Raw genomic sequence first — 24,825 nt, forward strand, 5'->3', positions numbered from 1 at the left:
TTAAGAAAAAATAGTTTTGAAACCCTACATGCACTAGAAAAAAGTTGGGCATGAAAGGGTTAACACACATTTCGCCAACATTTATTTGGTACTAATCAATTCAACATTTTTATCGCATACTACATGTTTCTAGCAAATTTGGCCATCATAACAGCCTATTCATCAGAATCAAATTTGCAACAAAAATATAGTAGAGATGAACGTACGACCAAATAACGTTTTTCATTGCAACCAGTTCCAATAAGCTTTTATTACTAAATTCATTATTTTTCGTCTGACATCTGCGAATTTAAGAAATTTTGAAAAAGAAACATGATAGCCACAGTATGCTATTATAATTCTACGAAGCTGTAAAATTCATTGCTAAAATAAAATATGTATTTCAGCTTTTTTTGCACCTCTGCCAATATTTTCCTGTACACAATTCCTATGACATGATAAAGGGGTAAAACACTTCCACACTGGTTTTATAGGAACACATTACGAGCACAGTCTACAGGCACGAGAATAGTCAATGTTCTCTTTCAGAAAGAATTCGAAAAGATTTTGCTCGATATGAATGCTATAAACAGGTGATATCGAAGGTGGGTTTATTGATTTGAGGTAATCAAACGTCGCTATATTGGATTTATTGCAAAATGTCCTCAATCATCAGTTTCCGTCATCTACTGACCAGCCTTGCAAAAGCGGTATAGACACACATATATATATATATATATATATATATATATATATATATATATATATATATATATATATATATATATATATATATATATATATATATATATATATATATATATATATATATATATATATATATATATATATATATATATATATATATATATATATATATATATATATATATATATATATATATATATATATATATATATATATATAGATTTTGGTTTTCACTTTGGTGATTACCGGAAACCGACATCTTTGTTTTCAAAATGGCCTAAATTAATAAATTCTGGTATTTTATGACTACTTTAAATGATACCCTTATTGATAGTTGTATTCAATGTTTCTTGGTAACTAAAGGCCGCCATCTTGGATTTCAAAATGGTCTCTACTATTTTTAAATGGTATCCATGTAGCCCTTATCTCTGATTTTAAAATGACTTTAACCATCGAGCTTGAGCTTGAGCTTGTGCGACCACCCCTGGCTACTACTCCGTTATCCATCTGGACTAGCTGAAGTTGCACAGGGAATTATGCTTGGGATTAGGAAAACATCTGTCAATGTGCAACTCCTGGTAATCCTTAAGTGTTTATTGATCAAAACCGGCGCCGGCCAGGCCCGAGCGTAGATCGCGGAAAAAAACGTTAGTCCGATACTTGCTTTTGCTAGAGGCCGTATATACTACTGCGCACTCCACAAGTATCACGGGAGGAGGATATTTGGTAGTAACTAGTAGAGATGGTCGGGTTCGGATTTTTTGACCCGAAACCCGGACCCGACCCGAACACGGGGTATTGTAAATTTAAACATCTCGGGTTTGGGTCGGGTTCCGGGTTTTCAAATTTGAATTTCTCGGGTTCGGGTCGGGTTATACAAAACTACTCTTGCAGGAATGGTTTTCGATAAAAAAAATTAGAAATTTTGGTTTAGTACGACGGGCAAGGTTGTTTGAATCTGTCATCATTATGCAACTTGTTTCCCCGTTAGTCGCCGATTTATCCGACTTTCTGATTAAGATGTCGATGAGTTTCCCAGAACTTTACAAATGCGACGTTTAATAATAGTAAATATAAATGCCAATTGCTCTCCCTAGTAATTCGTTTTGCCATATGCGGATTCGTTTTACTAATCGCGTATGGTACTACTTAAGGTTCTAGTGATTCTATAATTATTCTGAATGAGCCTTAGATGATTCTTTTGGATGAGCCTTGGATCCAGTTCGGAAGCCTAAATTTAAAAATCTTTGGAATCTCTGGTTGATTCTCCATATTTACAAATCCGGTTCAGATCGGGTTTGTCGAATTATAAATTTTCTGGTTCGGGTCAGGCTCGGGTTTTACAAAATTTTCATATTCGGGTTCGGGTCGGGTTAAGGTTTTGCAATTTTAAAATGTTCGGGCTCGGATCGGATTCGGGTTTTTTAAATTTTAATATTTCGGGCTCGGGTCGAGTTCGGGTTTTTCAATTTTAGAGCTCTCGGGTTCGGGTCCGAAAAAATTGAAACCCGACCATCTCTAGTAACTATCGACCCATCAACTAATGGACCGGAAACCAACGGCTTTACATCACTTCCGAAGGAAGATTTTTCACCTCAGAAAAATCTCAACGACCTCGGCTGGGATTGAACCCAGACCAACTGGGATGGGTGGCTGTCACGCTTACCACTCAACCAACTGCGCCTTCATTTAAAATGACTTTAACCATGGATTTCCATTATCTATCATCCTGGACCTTTAACGAGTTCGACCGTTTACTCCTAAGACAAGACAAGGCAACTAGTAATACTATTTCTGTATGTTTCTGTATTTTGATACACCCAAAACGCGAACCGCATGAATTACATGCGAATAAGCATGATTCTAATGAGAATTTTGCATTGTAACTGGTATAATGCATATAAAGCGATATTGGTCCGGGACAAAAATGCATTAAGGCGATTACATCACCGAAACTTACACAAACCCACAGTTGAGAATGTATTAGTGAATTTAACGATATCGGAGCATTAGTATTAAAATGACTCCACACTAATACACATATAAAGGACATCTCCACTCGGATAATTGTGTGCTCTGAAAATATTAATACACGCTCAAGGACCAGTTTCCATTTCGCCTTTCTACTGATCACATGCTGCATATTGGAGAGAACAGTTTATAGCGTCATCAAATTGGTGGGGTGTGGGTGATGATTTTGTTTTGATAATATGTTGAGCTTTCGGCGTTCTCTAAACCCTAAATTTACCAGCGATATGCGAGTTCTAGCCACTAGATAGGTTCATAAATAATGATTAATGATTATTTAAGCGCACTATACGCAGGAGAAAGTTACCTATATGGGAACATTGGGTTAACAAGTTAATTCAACATTTGTCGGATAGAAGCCGTCCGCCAATCATTTCTGGCATTCCTCATATCAACAGTACTTTCAGGTGATATCATATCAGTATTTTGCAGTAAAAGTATCTAAATTTAAAGTATCATAAACTATAAGGGCAGTGATGACATGGTTTTGCACTTTTGAGTAGCAGTGGCACTGGCAGTTAATTTCAGTTTATATTATTTCCCTAACATGCGAATCTAGCGCACATCATCGCCCTAGGCAACGATCATCGCAAATCAATCTGAGCATAAATCATTTTCTTCCACTCTTCTCTGAAGCACAGAATGAGAGAGCGATGATTTTACTGCAAAAACCATTCGCTATGGGAAAATAACAACGCGTATATCACACACTCTCGTGAACGTAAACTGTTCCCGTGTTTAGTGTGGTTGGAATTGAGTTGTTCGCAGACAAAAAAGCGTAACTGTGTATGAAGACAGAAGTTCTTACAAACACCACATAGATATTCATGTATAGAATACACCACCTTTTTGGCAGACTCAGCAAGCAAAACCAACTAACACTTTTACATGCGGGCAGATAATATGGTAGCGTGTATTCTCAATCAATTTATTTCATCATGAATCAAGCGGTGTTGGTATAATGCAGTAGCTATGCTTGGTCTACAATGCGAAGAAAGCATGATTCTAATTCGGAATATGCACGAAAGGATGTAATGCCTTTTTTGCATTGGGAAATTGTTTTGGGTGTAGTACATCCATCTCTATTTCAATCTTTGTGGCAAATTTGATTCTGATTTATCAGCTTCATCGAAAAAAAATAATAACCTCACTCAAACAGAGAAAAAATGTTCCTACCTGTATCCGTCTTGAGTTGCCTCGTCTTATCATAGCCTTTACCCTGTACGTATTTATTATCTTGGTCGGAGTTATTTTCATGTCAATGAGTGTTAATTCATATTCATTTGTGAGTAGTTCATTGTAATGGTTCACTCCCATTAGCTGAGACAAAAGAGATAACTACTAGAGGTCGCATGTCAATGTTAACACTGAAAATTTATCATTTCGCTCTTACATATGCTAGGCCCATTAGTATGACACATATTGCCCCGGGTACACATATATCAAAGTAATGAGATTCAATATGCTAGAGCAGGCTCGTGCGCAGAAAATTCTCAAGGGGGGGGGGTTTGTTTTTTTAACGTTTATTTCAAAAGAAACGTACAGAAACCCTCAAACTTTGAAGATTTTTTCAGAGGCCTGGACCTAGTCTTTTGAACCAAACGACTCTGCTCAACAAATTGGTAAATGTTTATTATCGCGAACTCAATTCACTAGAGGCCAAAGCATCGAATATATTCACAGGGATACCCTGTACGTAAGAATATTCCCCACAACCTGATAAAAATTAAAATTAGGCATGGCTTACTACGATCAAATAAAAAAAAATGAACTTTTTATGCTGACGAGGTAGAAAGTTGGTGTCTTCGACAAAGTTTTAGAAATTCTCATAATAACGAATTTTGTTGAACTAGTTGAACTTGTAGGATTTAATGTTATCGATTTGTAAAGCGTTTTCTTCCCTCAAATTTAGTTTTTTTAATAACGTTTTCCACTGCGACTTTTCGTGCAAACCGTGCTCTAGACAAATATGGAGGCATTAAAACCACATAATATTGTTGAAGACTGTAAGTAAAAATACCCAAGTAAAAACATTACAAAATGAGCTTAAAACCTTCTTACCTTTATTATGCGTAGTCCGGACATTGAAAATAGTGCCTGCTCGTCCATTTTGGTTTGCACCTTTCTCGCTTATACGCAGTTGAAGTTGGTGTAAAAAAAAATTAAAATTCTTCAATAACTCTAAAACGAATGAGTATTTTTACAAGAGGTGTGCGCGGCGCAAGTTGTTGAACAAAATTCTTCATTACGAGCATTCCCAAAACTTTGTCGAAGACATCAACTTTCTACATCGTCAGTAAAAAAAGTTAATTTTTTTTATTTCAATCATAGTAAACCATGCCTCAAATTAATTTTTATCAATTTGTGTGGAATATTCTTACGAAGAATTCCTCCAAAGGTACCCTATGAATATATTCAATAATATGGCCTCTAGCGACGTTTTTGGCATTTCCGACCACCGTGCGTTGAATGCTGGCTCGTGGTGGATTCGGATTGGTTTGTAGTAGTCGTTAAGCCAACCGACTAAAATTAAACCTCTTGTATCTCGTAATCCTCATCCATCCGGGGCAACCGTTAAGTACTGCTTTAGTAAGGATTGTGTTCTTGCTTATTTTGTTTTGTGTGAATCGTCATGTTTTTATCCATAGCTGCTTTTCCATACTTGCTGTCAAACCTTCGCGATATATCTCACCAGCTCAGGTCTGCTGCGAGTATCGTACCATGTTGAGACAAGAACCGGTCCGGGGGTGTCGACCATAAAAATTTACATCTGTTTACAACCACCTTCGCCGGGTTTCTTATCCTTCTTGGTGCTAGTCGTTCCTATTTATCTGCTAGCTGGTGCTGAGAACTTCTTGGCGGCAGTATTTCACCCTATACCGATGCCAATTTTCGCGATCTATTTCGCTGCCACTCTAACGGAATAATCATCGGCGGAAAAAAATTTCTAGACAACGATATCCCGATTTTCTCCAACTTCTTTTTTTTTCCTCCTTAACTGCCGTTGCTAGCCCTCTGACCGACATCTGCTGTCTACTCACTACTTTTGCTAATATCGAAGCTTGTTGAAACGTTAACCGATCCTTCAGAGAAGCCGTCCAACTTGACATACATCCCTTTCCAGCCACCCTCGCAAAGTTTCGTCCTTGGTTTCTTCATTGACTTGTTTCTAAAGTAATATGGACCCTCTTAAAATTTTGTAATATTTTATATATTGTCAGTAAATGTCTAAATATGAAATAAATGTCATAGCTTCCGTGTTTACATGTTTGAAGGATGTTTATTCCATGTTTTAGTAGTCTTCGGTTGGTGCCCGTCAGTATTTAATTATTTATTCGCTTGTTATTTATTCATTTGCTTGTTATTTATTCCATATTTATTTATTTACACTTTTTATTTACTCCATTGTTTATATTATTTGTCAGAGAGTTTATTTACATTTTTTGTTTATTTGATGAAAAGTAATATTATACAAATATTATACAAGCGACGTTTTCCCCTGCTACGCTGTACACTACTAGAGGTCATCGATCGATAGTGGGGATGGCTTCCGGGGCAAGGAGAAGGATAAAATGGGCTTCCCGTGGCGAAAACAAGATCAATTGCTTAAATCAGGTCCGAGGAGTGAAGACCCGCGGCAGCGTTGTCTCTTCGACATTGGGATAGTGCGTTTCACCCGTGATACAGAAAGTTATAGTGGGATCTAAAAGATCCGAAGCACGATCCGCCAGAATCACTACACGATCGTTAATTTCTGGCCGGTTCAGTCGAGTGCACCATGGGCCACAAGTCAATTTTTTTGGTCGAAAATCCCGAACTTATAAACCGTTAGTGGTAGACATTCATAGCGGTAAGCTTGAAGCTAGTTGGTACCGCCGCACGGTACTATCTTTGATTTTAGGCCTGAGTTTAATCCGGTCTAAGACCTGTTAGTACCTGTCATCGCAGAAATGGCTGCATCCTGAAGCCAAATGAAAACAGTGTAAAGGGACGCCATATTCCTCTTGCATACATCTCAATAATTTGAATCAACTTTTCGATCTTTATGTGCAATATTATGGCCCATGTTGCACACAAACCATATGAGGGCAAGTAAGCAAGTTTTATCCCGTACGAAAAAACATGTATAATCGAGTTTTAAATCCATTTTTTGATAGCTTTCATCGTCCTATCCATAAGGTGCTGCACGCTCATTTGAAAATGTCATGTCGAATAGTTATATTGCAGGTTAGCAGAAGTCGAATCATTTTGAAACTAATCGTAGAACGAAATTTTATAATTAGATGCAGAGCTGCATTAAATAAAATTTTTTTAGTTTAACGAGAGGAAAAGAAAAGAATATATAATCAGAATGTGTACCCTTTTCTACTTATATCTTCTCACAAAGAACATAATAAGCAAGTGGGAGTTTTCTTATATTTTTACTGCTTTCGAAAGAATCCAAACTAAGATTTAATAAAAGATTGTAAATAAAGCCATACCATACAACCTACGTAACACTATGACGGCAAACAATCTGCTACAAATATTCTCATTTTGATCGTTATTTACATAATATCGAAGCTTGCTTATATTGTTTCACTATTTATAATTTTCCATCAGATCTTGGACGATTAGCATTTCCGCTGTAGAACAAATTGTCGTTTAATTCTGAGTGATAGAACAGAAATGCACAGGGTTTGAAAGAAGTTGGGAAAGTTGAGACTAGTTATCCTCTAGTAAGAGATATGCGGAGACGCCATCTTGAGCCAGCGAAACTGTCAAATTCTTGAGCCTGCCGAGCCAATGTTGTTGTTTAAGCTAAATCGAGGATTCCAAAATTATTTTAAAAATATAAATACATCAGACTATTAAATGGCATAAACAGTGAATTTTCTATAAACCTCATTGTACAGTTTTTAACATTGCCGTGTATTGCCGATCAGAACGCAGTAATGCAAATGGCATCATCATGTTACCGGAAAAAGACAAAAATATGACATGCTCTTCTTGCGCATACTTCGCTATTTTCAATTCTCTCTTCGGCTTTCTTCTGGATCAATATGGCTCTCTTTGCTCGCAATAAAGATGGCAATGAATAAGCCAGTTTTAACAGGTAGAAAAGACAAGCACCGTCGAACTATATTTACCTGTATGTTTGATTTATCTGTTCTTTCCTTCTCTGTACACGCTTGATTCCAATTGCTTATCGAAGAGTTACAGGAGAGCACATTTGGATAAATCGAATCGATTATCGCATATTCAGATCAAAGTTGTTTTTGCGAATTAGAATCAAAACTGCAATAAGAATTGTTTTGATTATTTTCTTTTTCATATCTTTGTGAGAATAAGTGGGATCATTTTATTCCTTAATATTAATCAATAACATGTTATCACGAATTATTGCCCATATATCTGTCGTATCTCACATTAAAAGAAAGTGAATAACGAAAAAATAGTTTTTTTTTCATTGGATAGATCCAAATAAATGATAATCGGATGTAGATCGTAAAATGCACTATTTTATAAATTTTCTTATTTTCACTACCAGTTCACAAATTGAATCAGAATGTTAACTGCTTACAAAGTAACTCCATGAATACCCTAAGCAAAGATTAAATAAAAGATTTTATATATACGCATTTTTCCTATATGGATAAACTCAAATAAAACATCCAAATAAAAATATTTTAAAATTGAATGCGAACGCAACGGCGATCAATATATTTGTTCGTAAAAATATATTACTAGGATGCTCAAAACTTTCATTTCTGTTTATTTATAAAATCGTAGAAATTTTGTTAGCAAATAAAATCGTTCCAGTCTGCATTGATGCATTACAGAAATTTGCAATCAACAATATGAAATATAACACTTGTGATCATTCTGTCAAAGTTTAATTTTTTGTTTGACCTTTGATTACTTTTTATTTAAGCTTCGTGTGCAATTTTAATTCGCAGAGTATGATAGTAACCATTATTTATAATTGATATTTATTCCAAACTTGTGAAAATTTGCTTGAAACGAATATAAATATCCTCCTCTCGTGTTGACAGGTATCGTGTTCAATTAGAATAATATTCACAGTTCATTTTGAATTCAAATTGAAATATTTCAACCAACTTTTTAATCAAAGTTTAAAATAACTATCATGGCACCAGTTACAAACGATGGTTCAACCACTTCAAACTTATTATATTTTGTGCATTAAATATTATGTCACTAAAAATGCTGTACATCATCGGCCAACTATAAACTATCCACCAAGTTAAAGTTCTAAGTTCAGAAACATATCAGTTACATGTTGACAAAATTGTTCACACACGCTATGGAACGAGACATATGACGAAGAAAAACTATTTTACTGTAAGAAAATATCGGAATGAAAAACAATTCTCCATGTTGTCTGATATACTCATTGTCTTTAACATGAATTTGTTGTTTTTTTAACATTGTCGTGTATCGCAGATCAGAACGCAGCCATATAAATGACAGCATCGTTTGGTTAAAGCTTACCAAATAGTTAAGGCCGGTTTAAAAGTTAGTCCGGTTTAAATATAGTTAGTACGCGTTTGAGCTTACGGCTATCAGTGTCTTTGGATCAAATTCTCTACAATAACTGAACTTCATGTTGGGGAAAACAAAATTAGGGTGGCGCTCCTGATTTTTGAAATAAAAAAGCTCCTGAATAGAAAACGATTAGAGAAAATAACCTTCTAAAGAAATGTAGAGAAATCAATTCTGAGTAACTTTGTTGAAAATGTCGAAACTCCATCTTCAACGGTTTTTATTTTACAACGATTTTCCTTCTTTCGTATAGGGTGACTCTTAAAAAACCAGTTTTTTAAATATAACATCTTTGGCGTCGATTTCTCGTGAAAGTCGACTTCGTACAACAGTTAGCTCTTACAAATGCGCACATTTCTTCTTTAGACGATTTTATGCTCAAAATTCGTCATTTTCTAAGGTAAATAACTCCGAAGGTGGCAAAAAATGGGCAATCAATGTTATGACCATCTGATAGTATTTTAAAAACACTACAAAATAAGGGGCACATTGTTTGTCACCTAGTGACTGTTTACGTGGTTTGTACGAGACACATCTCCAAAGAGTATTATAAAATTTGATTTGCATCGGAGCTCCGGATATGTTTGTATATAAGGACCGCGAGTATGATTAATATATATACTTCTATTTGTATTGTTCAGGAGAAATTATTTTTATTTCAAAAATCTAGGAGACCACCCTATTTTTACACCGAAATGAAAATTGTGAAGAAATTATTTTGAAGACACTAAATGTCTAGCACTTACGGTATATAAGAACTGGATTTTTCAACAAAAAATCGACTTTTGGCCCATGGAATAGGTAGTTTATAAGCAACTATTTCACGTAAACAGTCGCTAGGAGACAAATAATGTGCCCCTTATTTTGTAGTGCTTTTAAAATACTATCAGATGGTCATAACATTGATTGCCACTTTTTGCCACCTTAGGAGTTATTTACCATAGAAAATGTCAAATTTCGAGCATAAAATTGTCAATAACTCTGTTTATATAAAAGTTACTGATTTGGTCTCTGAAGAAGAAATGTGTAAGAGCTAACTGTTGTTTGAAGTCGACTTTCACGAGAAATTAACGCCAAAGATGTTATATTTAAAAAACTGATTTTTTTAAGACTCACCCTAAACGAATGAAGGGAAATCGCTGTAAATTAAAAACCATTGAAGATAAAGTTACGACATTTTCAACAAAGTTACTCAGAATAGATTTCTCTACATTTCTTAAGAGGGTTATATTCTCCTATCTTTTTCCATTCAGGAGATAATTTTTTGATTTCAAAAATCGAGAGGGTCACCCTAAATTTATTTTCCCCAAAATGAAGTTCAGTTATTGTAGAGAGTTTGTTCCAAAGACACTGAATGTCTACCACTAACGGTTTATATGTTCTGGATTTTCGAGCAAAAAAAATTGATTTGTGGCCCATGGTGCAGTGGGGACATAGTGTAGAGGTCAACAAGACTAGCCCAATCTAGTGACGGACAATTCTCATGTGCCGCGTGCGCGATTTTGGTCGGATAACGCCATTGCACAGTGTTTTAAAACGTCGTTTTCGTGCTCAAAATTGATAGCGTCTAAACCGTTAACTTTAGAAGTATAGTTTGTTCAGAGAAATTGTTGCCCTGATGATTGCGCATCTACATCTAGTATATCATTTAGTGATTAATTCACCTATAAGTGATATACGAAATTTATTGTCTGAACTAATTAAAATAAATTCTTTGTGTGTTCAGAAAAGTTGTAGCAAATGTAATTACAAAAGAAATTGCTGAAGACACCATATATCTAACTTTAAAAGTTTGCAAGTTATGTTAAATGCGGGTGGTCATTTAATCGACGTTGTATTCTAAACCTGGTGTATAATAAATGGCATAAAAATTCCTAAAAAACTTGTTTAAAAAAATCACATCGTTGGGTCAGAAGGAAGCTTCACTGACACAGTGGCAGTCGTAACATTTGCCGGTTGCGGATCCATTTTTGTGGAAGCAATAAAAAATGGCTGCAGTTATGTTACGATATATGGGTCATTCCACGCAAAGTGATCAAAAAAGATGCAAACTTGAAATCGACCTTCACGGATTTGAACCAAATTTGGAGGAATTGTTCATCTAGGGCCAATATATAAAAACCCAAATTTTTGTGACAATTGAACTACCCTTCGGGTCATGGGAGCACCCCCCGTTTTGGCAAATTGCCAAAACCCTTGATTTTCTTTTGATCTTATCTCCGGTTTCATTTACTCTAGAATCAAACCACAAGATGGCTTTTGTAGAAAATTGTTCAAGGAATCTAGAAAAAATATTATTTTTTGCCGGCAGTGATGCCAACTATGCGATTTTTTCAGTTAAATATTAAAAGTTAATTTTTCTCTCAATACATATATTTTAATTTTGAAAATTTTAATGCCATCGTGTTCCTCAGACATTTTTACATAAAAAACTCTTATCATCCGAATATAATATGAACGCATCCTGAGATACACCGTTAGACGAGAGGTGGTTCAATTGTCAAAAAAATTTGGGTTTTTATATATTGGCCCTAGATGAACAATTCCTCCAAATTTGGTTCAAATCCGTGAAGGTCGATTACACGTGCCTTGATCACTTCGCATGGAATGACCCATATTGAGTTTTCGTCGATTTTGTTGCGTTCTCGCCGAAATTTTGAATGTTTTCACTTTAAACCGGACGTCGGGGTAACCAATGTGGGTATTGTTCTATTATGTTGAATAAACACGCTATTAAACCAGACAGTTATTTGTGACCTTACTGTTTGCGTACTATTTATTAACTAGGTTTTTTTATACGGTGGTGTGTGGTTTCATCAAATGTACAGGGGCGAACTAAGGGTGCGTAGAACCACAAATTCAATAGCAGCTTATGGGAGCGTTGCACCGCTCATTTAAAACTAAGTATGCGCAAACGGTTCAACCATCACTCATAAAAGTGTGACATTATAAAATACATACACACAAACAGAAATTTTGCGATCTCGACGGGCTGAGTCGAATGATATATGGGATTAGGTCCACCGTGCGACGGTATTCAAAATGATTGCATATCTTTTCTTTATAAGAAAGACAAAAAATAGAATACGATAGTTCGGTTGATGATATTGTAGTTCATGACTACGATGATCATGATCATTCGCCCTGCGACAGCTTTCGATTCCGGACGTCTCAAATCAAATTGTACGATAGTTCCATTGGAATGCTGGATGATGCAACATTCGTCATTGAAGTCGTGAATACTGACAGTTGAGAAAGGAAGCTCTCCGAATAGAGTATCCTCTCTCCCTGACTTAATCTCATACTATGGCATCTTCAAAATTAGTTCACTTGGTAATATTTGCATTAAATCCCAACCCGTTAAATCAAATAAATAACGTTTAGAGTAATATGTTTCGAAATTAACCATGAGTTAAACGTATATTTGAACAAGGTTTTATAATCGTTTGGGGTATATTAGTGATGAATACATAATAATGATAAATTATGCTAACCGCTACAATATTCGCCTTTCTTTCAACACTCGTAAAAAATGACCTTATCACAAAAATAGCAACATCAAATCGCACAAATTCCTTCGTACAGTAAAAACCGACTTTTAACGATTTGAAAATCAATAGTAATGTCATATTGACACTGTGTGTTAAACCAGATGTTGAAAACGACCGAGAACAGCTTGTTTATCGCGATCGAAATTATTACGTCGTCGTTGTCGTCGTGAGTGCTGTATTTCCACGCAAATGTTTAGTGATTGCTGAAAATGTACCCATATGAGATTGTGAAGGTTCTGAAATACCTTGTGCGACAAAATGTAATAGTTGCTAGTTTCAATTACTTTCAACCCATTTAACATTCAAATACTTACCGTATGTGTCTTCTCTGGAGAACGATCGCTCTCGTTCTCCTCCGGTACCGTCCGTACCTCAAAATGCATCCCATCGTCGAAAATGTATGCGTCCGGTCGCACTTCCGTCAGCGATCGATTGATTTTCTTTTTCGGATTAATTGGTATAATATTGCTATCAGTTTCCGATATGGTCCTCGTGCGAGTATCAAACACTACTACTCCCGCTGCTGTTCCTCCACCTCCTCCACCTCCTCCTGGTCCTATTCCGAGCATACCCGTTCCGCTTACATTACTAGTCGATCCGTGCAGATTATCCTGAATCTGTGTGTGGGTCGACATGAACCGATGTATCACAGCCAAATGGGAGAGAATCTGGTCCGCCGATTCCTCCACCTTTCGAAGGCGAAATTCAATATTCTGAACCGTCGCCGTTTGCATATTTTCCTTCTGATTGATATCCTCAATTTTCTGGGACATATTTTCCACCCGCTCGTCGGTGTTCCTGATGCGTTCGTCAGTCGATTGCTGCAGCAGAGCGTCCTGCTCCCGGAAGTAACCTTCGACGCACTCTTCCTCGAAGTCATACAACCGTTCCATGTCCTCTTTTTCGAGAAACAATTTTAGCCCATTATCTCGTGATTGCTGCAGACCTTTCGCCTTTCTTATTAAGTACAGTAGGAAAGAGTAAAAGTGGCAGAACGCTATTAGCGGAGGCGGCAGGACGGGTTTTTGCTGATATTCCATCACAACAGTGAATCGCTGGAACATCCAAACCTAGGGGTTTTGGAAGGAAAGATTTATGAATTTGTGAACTAAGCGTCGATTTGTGCAGCTTACCTGATGCGACACAGCGTTTACTTCTATGAAAATATTGTTGAACACTGCAATCAGCAGATTAATTAGCAGAATGTTAGCAATCAAAAGGTACATAGACATGGCGATAGGCGTAACCCAGTGACCTATAAGAAAAGAAGCACATACAATCATGAAATATTCGCATCTTTAACGTATTGTTGTTGAAAATCTGCGTTCACCACAGATCACTAACCTGTCACACACTGCGGCTGCGAAGGGTCCTCCCCGCAAGGTGGATCGATGTCATCGGCAAACACCTCTCCGTACAACATGAAATAAGGTTGATAGTACACATCTCGCACCAGCCGCCAACTGGCGTCGTTGTTCGGGAATAGAATGGCTTGCCGACTAACACCGAAACTCATCAACACCACCAACAACAGCACGACGAAATAAATCATGTTCTTCACCATCTTTCCCATCATCGTCACTAGTGGTCCTGTTGCAAAGCCGGAAAACAAGCAATCAATCAATCAATCAATCAACCTATTCAAACTAACCGAGTGGCAAGAACTTACCCAAATACTTATTGACACCGAGGATGTTTAATATTCGCAAATACCAGTAGATGCTGTCTACGCAGTATATCACTCGCCCGATGTCCATCGTGTAAGGTCGCAACCGAAGTACTAGACCGATGAGGAAGAAGATGATGGCAGCGGCATCGCAGGGGTTCCACATGTTCCACGCCCAAACGGAGAATTTGTGCCTGGAAAACAAAAGGAAAATTTGTAGAGTTATGAAACTATAGCAAGTTTGGTGCAAATTTGATAGAAACTGGCATAAAAATTCAATACTAGAGGGAGACAATATCGTATACTACTCATAATTAACCACACAATGAGGTATTGATTCAAAAGTCATCAAACTTGAAACTACTTACGAGATCGCCACCGGTTCCGAGGAAACAATTTCTCTTATTTTCTCACAGCCCAGCGTAGTGATGTACGCAATCGAATACACCTCCTGCCAGCTTGGGTACGGTTCCATCCGAACCAGCACCGTATACGTGAACAGTACCAGAAAGAGCACGTAGGCCATCTAGAATGTTGTCAGAATTAGTTCCAATTTGTTTGCATCGACCGACCACGTCTGTCATACCGAATCCGCCCAAAACTTGGTGATGGGGGCGGTGTAAAACTCGTAAAACTTTTTCTTCAATTTGAGCGGCCGGTGGCGTACGTCGTGGTCGTACATGTAGTCCTTGTACTGAGTGTTTTCCGAGTCCGTCAGTGAAACCTTGTTGAAATGAAAATTGATTGGTTAGATAGATTGTTTCTTGCAACCCAAAGGACTGTTGGAAAAGTATTCAAAACACTTCATTCAGTGAATTAAAATGGGTAAGTGATATGAATTGATCAAATTAACTGCAAGCTCTCGAACATTTTAAATCAATGACGTTCCAGTTTGATTGGTCCAAATGAAAATAACTTTATTAAATGGATGATTGTTGCATAAAAATTTAAAAAGGTGCCTTATAACAAAGAAAAGCTTGAGCCTCTAAAAATAGTTCGAATACCAGATTGCTGAACTTGATCGGAAACTCGTGCCGCATTATAGCATCGTTATTTTTTAGCAATCAATTTCAAAAGGATAATCTACAAGGTAAAAAACAATTCAAGACAGAAACCATGCCAATAATCGAAAAATAACCTTCAGTAACATACTAAATCATTAAACATTATCAACCGGAGAGTTTATCCTTGAAAACCAATAGTACTATTAAACTTCCACTCAAACACCGAGAAACACGGGAACAGCAAAACGACACAATGTCTAGAGAAATCGAGAATCAGACCAAAAAAATGGTTTCAAATTTAGTAGAAGTGGAACTAACTTTTGCCTTTAGACATCCGGTCAGACCTACCTATGGGACGCAACAAAGTTGAAAAAGTTTAGCAAAATTTTGACTGGTCGAAAGCGAAAGTAAGGAAAGAAGGATGACAGAAAAATAAACTACTGAAAAACTCTACAGCGACTAGCTACACACATACACACACTAAATCTGGCTTAACTTTGCTGGCATATGGTTGCAATAAATATTAAGTGAACATAATGTCAACTGCGGTGGGATGCAAACCGAATCGGTGCTAAACTCAGCCAACTCAAGTTTGCAAAACTGAGGTAAAATGAATGTCTTAGTTGGGAAACTAATTTCGTTTGATGGAGCTCGTAGAGCATTTTAAAAGAAGGAGATAAACATAAAATAGCATAGAAAAAAGTGTTAAATTATTTGAAAGGATGGAAGTAGAGAAATTGTGTTTTGAAATTACGTGATGTATTATATTTCGCCTTCCTAAAAGATTTATTTAGAAACACACATTAAATTTTAACTATTGGGTCAAAATATCTCAAACGGGCCATTCAAATTAGGAGAAATTACAGTTCAGATAGAAGATCCAATTATCTGGTTGCAAAATCATATCCAGACGGGTATTGTGAAATAATGTTATATTTATATTTGAAATTTTTTTATTTTAAAAATATTGCTACGGGCGACCTAATTGGCCAAGTGTAACTAATGAGCCAGAAATAAACGGTCCCACGACACAGATTTATTGTGATTTTTTTTATTAGAAAAGTTACTATTTTATACATATTTTTAACAAAGTTAGGAACTAAACAATTGTTTAACACACTTGCTTGCCTTGTTTTGACAATGCGATAAAAGCTGCAACAGCCATGTTTGTGCATGCGGGGTCGCTACAAAGCAAGCAGTTTACGCCTTCAATCTTTAATCCGACTGACCGCAAAATATGACCATCGCCGAATCGAACAAATGAATATTTCTGTATGAAAATATATACACTGAAAGAAAAGTTGTGTCACTTTTGAGGGATTCCATGAGAAACCGGCCGACCGCAAAATATGATCATCGTCGATTCGAACGAAACTTTGCAGGTGTGTTCGCTGTATGAATCTCCATGATATTATCTGGCATTTGGAATATTTTGATACAAGAGTAATTTTTCAAAAGGGCGTAAACGTTTTTACGTGCATGAATTTCAAAATTTTTTTGTTCGATTACTGTATTTTAGACAGCAAAACTATCTGAGAACAAGTTACAGGGAATGAATACTTCTCTCCGAAAAAAATATACACTGAAAAAAATGTTGTGTCATTTTTCAAAAAAACAAAAATTTATGATAAAAATTTAAATTGCGAAAAACCCATTTTTTAAATTTTTTATATTTTATTACCAAAAACCTAAAGAGAAAAGAAACATTTTGATTGTGATTGCAGGATGGAGAAAAAATCGGTAAAAAAGTTTTTCTAACAATAACTTCGTACATGTTTTAAAATTTCATGCTAATTGACATACAAAATTGTAATTTTATTACAGAATATAATTCTAAGCACCATTTAAAATCAAAATGCATTTAACAAAAATCTTCCAAAATGCGATAGTTTTCGAGATATTTGAAATTTTGCTACTTCAAAAACAATTAATTCGTGTAATTATGCTCTTTTTAAAAGTTATTCGCGTTACCCCATCAAAAAATGTCAAAAATTTAATGTTTATCGTTTTAAAGATGTAAAAGCAACCTTTTTAGTGTATTTGGATCATGGAGAAGCTTTCAATAAAAAAGTTTTCCTAACAACAACTTTTGACATTTTTTATAATTCTTACTATTTGCAGTCAAAAATACAATTTTCTTTTTGAATATGATTCCAAACGCCATTTTAAATCGAAATGCTCTTAACAAAAATTTTTTTGAACAATTACACATTTTTTCAGTGCATATTTTTTCAGACAGAAGTATTCATTCCCTGTAACTCGTTCTCAGATAGTTTTGCTGTACAAAATACAGTAATCGAACAAAAAAATTTGAAATTCATACACGTAGAAACGTTTACGCCCTTTTGAAAAGTTGCTCTTGAGTCAAAATAATCTTATTACCTGTGGAAAATATTTAGTCTTGCATGACGGTGAAACGTGTAAAGTTTCATTGGAATCTAAGATGGTCGGTCACGATTTTAAAGATTTTCAGACGGATCTTCGTGGAATTCCTCAAAGTTGTATCCTCTAATCTCCTATGATAAGAATCATAAGCTATTTTAACCCATTCATGCCCATGTTGTTTGTGGACAACAACGTTTTTAAACAGCTATAACTTTTGATTGAGGTAAAATTTGCTAACAAAAACAAATTAGATTAATAAATATGACTATTGCCTTTAATTTGAGCATTAGTACTTATAAGGATCAGTTGTAGAACTGAAGTTATTGTAATTAGTCCGATTGGATTCCACTGAAGCGGTGCTGCCAGGGACAGTTTTCCTTGACGGCGGAAAATGAATTTTTCATATATCTTCGGTATGTTGCAACATTATTGAAAACTGATAAAACTTATCAATTTAGACTGCCTTTGGCTACGTTTTCAATGCAAGTGGACTATTGTAAAAATTCTAGGAAAATTGTAATGAGCATTGGAAGGTAAAAAATGAGCAGCTTCTAGCACTGCGAGAGAAACACCTATCTTTATGAAAAAGGTGATGGTTAAATATTTAGGTTTCTGATTGAAAAATAGCACTATTCTGAATCAAGGTATATTTTAAATGTCGTCCCTCCAAATTTTGTCTTAGTCCATCATCGGTCGAAAGTCACTTGGGATTTCGTTACACGGAAAAAATTGTTCCTAATTTTGGACAATCACGTTCACATTACTAAAACAGGACCATGGACCAAAATCATATGCTTCATAATTATGCTTAATTTCCTTCCAGCAGCGCCTACATAACGCTTTTTTAGGGGAGATATTTGTTTTTGTTTTGCGACATTCAGTCATGATATTATCAAATCGATTTTCTGTACGGGAACTAGTGCACAGTTTTATGAACATTATTCATTAAACCAAAAGTTGACTCGTGATTTTATTCATAAATTTAGGAACGTTATTCCGAGTACGACTACATTACCTGGTTTGTGGTTGTGAATGAGTTCACAAAATCATAACATATTTTCTCGTAAAATATTATTCAAGAATACGTGAACTGATTCATGATTCCTAGTATAATAGTCAAGATTGAACATTCGTGCTCGTGAAAAACTGAGAAAAACCGACTTAATCCGCCTGGTAGTGAGATGAGACATCCCTTACAAATATTACTGTTGGATTCTTCATTAGTTTGCAGAACTCATGCAAAGTAGGCGCCCAACTAGATATAGGACTCGAAACTGTGTCTTACACTAATAAAGCCACGAATAGACTAAAATAATTACAAAAAATCAATAACACAAATGAAATTAAAGAATAATAAAACAACAAAAAAAATAGAAAACGGTCATCAAATTCATAAAATGAGTAGAATATAAATCAAATTTAAAAAATAGTTATAAAGTAAATAGAATAAATTAAATTGACTCAAACTAATTGAATGAAATAAAGAAAAAGTATGTCTGAACATGAAATGAATCAAATGAATCAAATGAATCAAATGAATCAAATGAATCAAATGAATCAAATGAATCAAATGAATCAAATGAATCAAATGGATCAAATGAAACAAATGAATCAAATGAATCAAATGAATCAAATGAATCAAATGAATCAAATGAATCAAATGAAATCAAATGGATCAAATGAAACAAATGAATCAAATTAATCAAATGAGTCGAATTAACCAAATTAATCAAATGAATCAAACGAATTAATCGAATCAATCGAATCAATCGAATCAATCGAATCAATCGAATCAATCGAATCAATCGAATCAATCGAATCAATCGAATCAATCGAATCAATCGAATCAAACGAATCAATCAAATCAATCAAATCAATCGAATCAATCGAATCAATCGAATCAATCGAATCAATCGAATCAATCGAATCAATCGAAACAATCGAATCAATCGAATCAATCGAATCAATCGAATCAATCCAATCAATCCAATCAATCGAATCAATCCAATCAATCCAATCAATCGAATCAATCGAATCAACCGAATCAATCGAATCGTATAAATTCATTGTATGGAGAAATCGTAAAAAATGATTTTATAGGACCAACAACTTGTTTTTTTAGAAATATGACCTCAAAAACCGTTTGTTATACTTTTACATATTGCAAAGTAATTGATTACTTTAATTATTCTACAAACTTGTTGATACTTCTAAAATAGGCGGTGGTCACCTATTTTCGTCCGCGTCCCTTATCACCAATTTTTATGAAGTGATTCATCAGCTGTGCTATCTTTGAAAATGAATCACCTTGGTTATGCAACTAATTTTTTCCGATCTTTTTTTAAATGCAAATAATTAAGCAATCTTCATTTCGTTATATTTTGAATTGCACATTTTTCATATGTTGTATGTAATTTTAAATGTACTTTCATTTGATGGCATTGTAAGGGAACACGTATCTGCCGGTTGATGCCAATCGAGCTGACATTTCTGTAGACTGAACAAACTAATTTATTTGTTTGTTTAGTGTTTATTTGACCAATTAAGAAACGAATCCACTGGGTCTTTAATGCGTGTGGGTAATACGCATGGTCTTGTCTGAGTGAATGAATTTTTAAATTATGTATGAGGGTGGAGAATTGACAATTCGCAAGATCAATTCAAATCCAATTACCAATTTGCGGCAATCATTTCAACACAAAATAATATTTTTATGGTCATATTTAATGGTTTACTTTCAGTTCAGTAACTCATCAGTCAATTATACTGAGCTATGAATAAGTACGTACTATTTGGAAACGGGAGGGGGGGGGGGTTTGATTCGTGCATGATATTAATATCGTTTAGGAACGCAGCATTTATATTTTTCTGTTTCGCGTCTTCGTTTTTTCGAACGATTTGGAAAATTTCAAGTTACGGGATCTCAATATGCTTGTGATTATATCAATAAGGACCATTTATAAATTCCGCCACGCTATTAGGAGGAACAGATATGACTAATTGTGACATAAACGGGAGGGGAGCACGTCATGTACTCTGACGCAATCAGCCATTTTATGCACGATTGCGCCATGTATATAGGAAATTCCATAGAACATGAACACTTTTGCGAGTAGCGGCATTAATGTACTACTACAAAATGAAGGAAAAACTAAAATCATTTGATTTTAATATGACAAAGGGTTAGTTAGTGTTGGGTAATCTTAGTGTGACATATTTTATGAATGTTCCACAATACCACTTTTAAACTCATTGTTTAAGGTCCATTTTACATTGTCGACAACACTCCCGACAGCCGGTTGTCCGGAGTTCAAGTTGTTTTCGATGAAACAATCTCGATATACTATTACCCAGAGTTTAAACGCCTAGAACATTTATGTATCCTACAGTCAACAAACTATTCAAACATGCACGAAAATATAGTCTCAGTCGCATCGCTTGCTTGAAGCGAATCCTGACTAACAGCCCACCCACTACCCAATCCGTGGTACTTATGGGAGTGTCACTGAGTCGGGGCCTTCCGTTAAGTAAGTACCACATCAACACTTCCTTTCTTATCCCAAGTTACGGTAAAGATGGTCGTGGCCCGCAATGGTGGCTCTCAGGCGAAGCTCTCGCTTGGACTGTATCAATTGTTATTCCCAAACAATGCTCCTCAAGTAGTCTGGCTGGAAAAGAGAGTCATCAGTCTGCAATCTACGAAGTATACCGTGCTTACGCAACGCAACGCAACGCAAACTTGTTGATACTTCTAAAATACAATATTTTGTTAAAGAAACCAATACTGTAAATACAATGTTTGAACTTCCAAAACAGTTTTCGCAATAAATTAGCAAAATTTTCATCAAAGCTTTCTTTGGCGGCCATAAGTTTAATACTCCGATATTTTATAACTCCAAGAATAAATTGAATATAATATAGGAACTAGATAGGGTAGAACTCATTGCTTTAGTTGACCATTTATGCTCGACGTTTTTAAATATAAAATGTGTTCACATTATTTCAAATTAATATAAACTATGCTATTAACAAAATATTATATATTTCTCACACACCAACAAGTACATAGGGCACAAGAAACAGATCCATTACGGTTACAGGAAATGTTATAAAGGATAATCTGCAAAAAACATCCATTTCGACTCGAAAAATAAGTCTCGGCTAAGGGGGTGGGCGTATCGTAGTTGGTAAATCGATTGCCTTGTATGCAGCGCACCTAGGTTCGAGCCCCAATCCCGCACATAGGGTTAGAAATTTTTCATAAGAGATTTTTCTAACCCGAAGAGGCGAAAGACCTTATGGTTAAAACCTCTATAATCGAAATAAAAAATAGGGTGATGAGCCCATTTGCGCCATGTTTCTATTATCACTCTACCCATTTGAAAGCGTTGGTGCCATCTTTGTTCAACGCATTGAGTCAAATGGTAGCGCAACAATAGGGGCACTCGATTCGAGTTTTCGTTGCGCTTAAACAAGAGAAATGTGCTGTTTTCAGCGCATTTGTGTTATATTGGTTCTTAGCAACGAAGCAAAGCTGTTGATGTCAATTTTTACGCATTACGTTGATTATAGTGCGAGAAGTTAACAAATTAATGAGACACCTTGCTTAGTATGGTGAAAATAGGCACTTTACCCTAATTCTCGGAAGGTGACAATTGAGCTAGCACAACGAGAGAAATAGGCTTTCTGTGTTCCTTCCCAAGCAACCAGAAGTTCAGATAATATTTAAAAAGCACACCTTAAAGTTCACAGTTATTTGCGAACTTTCAAGCTTCATAAGCTTTAATGGAGATTGAAAGCGGCCTTTTAGAACATACAACGTATCGTAAAATTACTTAAAACAGGAAGCTTACGCAGCTCAGTTATACGAAATTTTGGTTGCTTGGGTTGACTCAAATAGTTTAAAGGAAAAAATAGTTTTGAAACTCTTTATGCGCTACAAAAAAGTTGGGCAAGGATGGATTGAAGGAGGTTCAAGAAGAGCCCACAAATCCAAACAATTTTTAATATATTTTATTTAACTCCGGAACCAGAACTCCGATGTAAATGGAATTCAATCGTAGTATTTGGCGTAATATCGCCTTTCATTTGAGCCTGTTGTTGTTGTTGAGACTGGCCTTGTCATCTTTGGGGAAAATAAGTGACCTACACAGACATTTGCCGAACTCGCTGAACTATGCTTAATCGAATATGAGGTTCAGCTCTTCCGATGCCCGGACATGGGTTTTGAAATGTTTGCATAATCTTTCAATATGAGTAAGGGAAACCCCACCCATTATTGTGACTCGCACCTTTAAACAGTTTTTTAGGGATTGAGATAAACTTCGCTGCAAATATTTACCAGTAGTCATTTCAGCATGTTTTGAAATTTTGGGTATTAGTATTCCATTTCCACGATTGAATTAAATTTTATCTGTATGTCCGCATTTCAGCTATAATGTCTTCGTTTTTTACAAAAAAAACATGCGCGCGTCTTGCTCGCTTAACTAAATAATCCAAATGATTTGACCGACATTTTTTGCTACAGAAACCTTTTTAAAAAGGCTCACAATTCGAAAAAAATAAATTACTCGAAAATATAAATAGGATTAGCATATTTATTTTAACTTCATTGTCTAACGACTTAAGCAAAAGAACACTGATAAAATAGGAGATCCATTATCAAATGATAGTGTATGGCATGTTGATATTTCATTTAAAACTTTATTTTCAACCATAATCATTCACATGTCGAAAAATGTCACATTTTTACTGTTTAACAGTTAGGTCCTAACATTATGTACTCACTTCTAGTCTTGTTCAGAACTGTGCGAACAAATTTACCAGTAATGCTATTATCAGAAGTTGATGAACACAACACTACCTCGATCGAAATAGTTAATATTGGACAAAAGAATCCAACCAATATGCAGAAAGTTATTCCTCACACAAAATAAACGAGTATCACAAGGGAAAAGTGTAGAGTGGCATTCGTGCGCAATCAGGAAAGGACCAGTGTTAGAGGTATTGGGAAATGACTTGGTAGCTAGTTTTTACCGTGAACGTTGTTAGTAATCCGTCAAACTTTAAATGAGTCGAGAAGACGTGAATAGACGACGTCAATTAAAACTCTGTGATTTGTGTTTTGATGTGGGAGAAGGAGAGGCGAGTTTGTGTATCACTTGCAGGACCCAGATCAGGTGGAAAAGATAGATTCCGCAGAAATACTGGAGAAGTAAGTGTATGATAGGGAACACATCGGAGTCGTGGGTGGTAGCGTTTGGTGGGGGGGGGTGACGGTGCTGGCAGTTTAAAAGCTGTACATGTACAAAACTTACTTTTCCATTCTCCTGCACTTTGGTATCTTTCATAGAGTACGTGTCGGACAAAAGCGCCTAAAGCAGGTTGGACGCATATTGATTTAGATATTCGAAGGGTGGCATTGGTTTTATATACACAGAGGGAACGCAAGTGGACAATTCGTATTATAGACCAGAAGCACGTTGGTTATTTTAAATATATTCAACATGAGGAAAAAAGAGAAAAAGAGAAAATTGGTTAGATTGTATTGACGTAATATCATCCTAATTAAATATTTAAATCGCTACTGCTGATGAGAGGTAAGAAACATTTAAAATAGATAAAAATTGTTTGCCTTTGTAGTGGTGAAGACTGACAATTCGTTGATTGATACCGAACCAAGATTAGTGAGAACATGACAGCGACTATCCTAATGGATGGTAGTGATTCGTGCAGGGTTGTTAAAACGTTTGCAATCGAAGGAAATGTGATCTAAGTCTAAAGACGATGTCAAGGATGTTGAATGGAAGATGGTAATGGTAGATACATGTAGTAATTTACAATATGTTCCCTGAAACTATATTCAGATAAGGATAAGGAGATAAAGATCAAGATATTACAGAACATAATTAGGGGAAAATGTTTCAAAAATTGCTCGCACAGGTCATAGAAAGGATCG

The 24,825-nt window shown here is 35.7% G+C and overlaps 1 protein-coding gene across 13 annotated transcripts in view; it reads right to left on the reverse strand.

Moving 5' to 3' along the window:
- Nucleotides 1-24,825, reverse strand: part of LOC131694112 (transient receptor potential cation channel trpm) — a 355,889-nt gene that overhangs the window by 23,131 nt on the left and 307,933 nt on the right. For 6 of the 13 annotated variants that reach the window (XM_058982537.1, XM_058982535.1, XM_058982530.1 and 3 more), the window contains 9 exons: nucleotides 24,185-24,241; nucleotides 23,904-23,930; nucleotides 15,801-15,830; nucleotides 15,065-15,202; nucleotides 14,847-15,004; nucleotides 14,482-14,672; nucleotides 14,157-14,402; nucleotides 13,946-14,067; nucleotides 13,127-13,882 (listed from right to left, as the gene is read on the reverse strand). In XM_058982537.1, coding sequence (XP_058838520.1) covers nucleotides 13,127-13,882; nucleotides 13,946-14,067; nucleotides 14,157-14,402; nucleotides 14,482-14,672; nucleotides 14,847-15,004; nucleotides 15,065-15,202; nucleotides 15,801-15,830; nucleotides 23,904-23,930; nucleotides 24,185-24,241 — 1,725 coding nt within the window. The remainder of the gene's footprint in view (nucleotides 1-13,126; nucleotides 13,883-13,945; nucleotides 14,068-14,156; nucleotides 14,403-14,481; nucleotides 14,673-14,846; nucleotides 15,005-15,064; nucleotides 15,203-15,800; nucleotides 15,831-23,903; nucleotides 23,931-24,184; nucleotides 24,242-24,825) is intronic. The other 7 variants (XM_058982528.1, XM_058982525.1, XM_058982526.1 and 4 more) reach the window with 4 other exon arrangements.

Source organism: Topomyia yanbarensis, chromosome 3, assembly GCF_030247195.1.
Source record: "Topomyia yanbarensis strain Yona2022 chromosome 3, ASM3024719v1, whole genome shotgun sequence".
In the NCBI taxonomy this organism is placed as follows: Eukaryota; Metazoa; Arthropoda; class Insecta; order Diptera; family Culicidae; genus Topomyia; species Topomyia yanbarensis.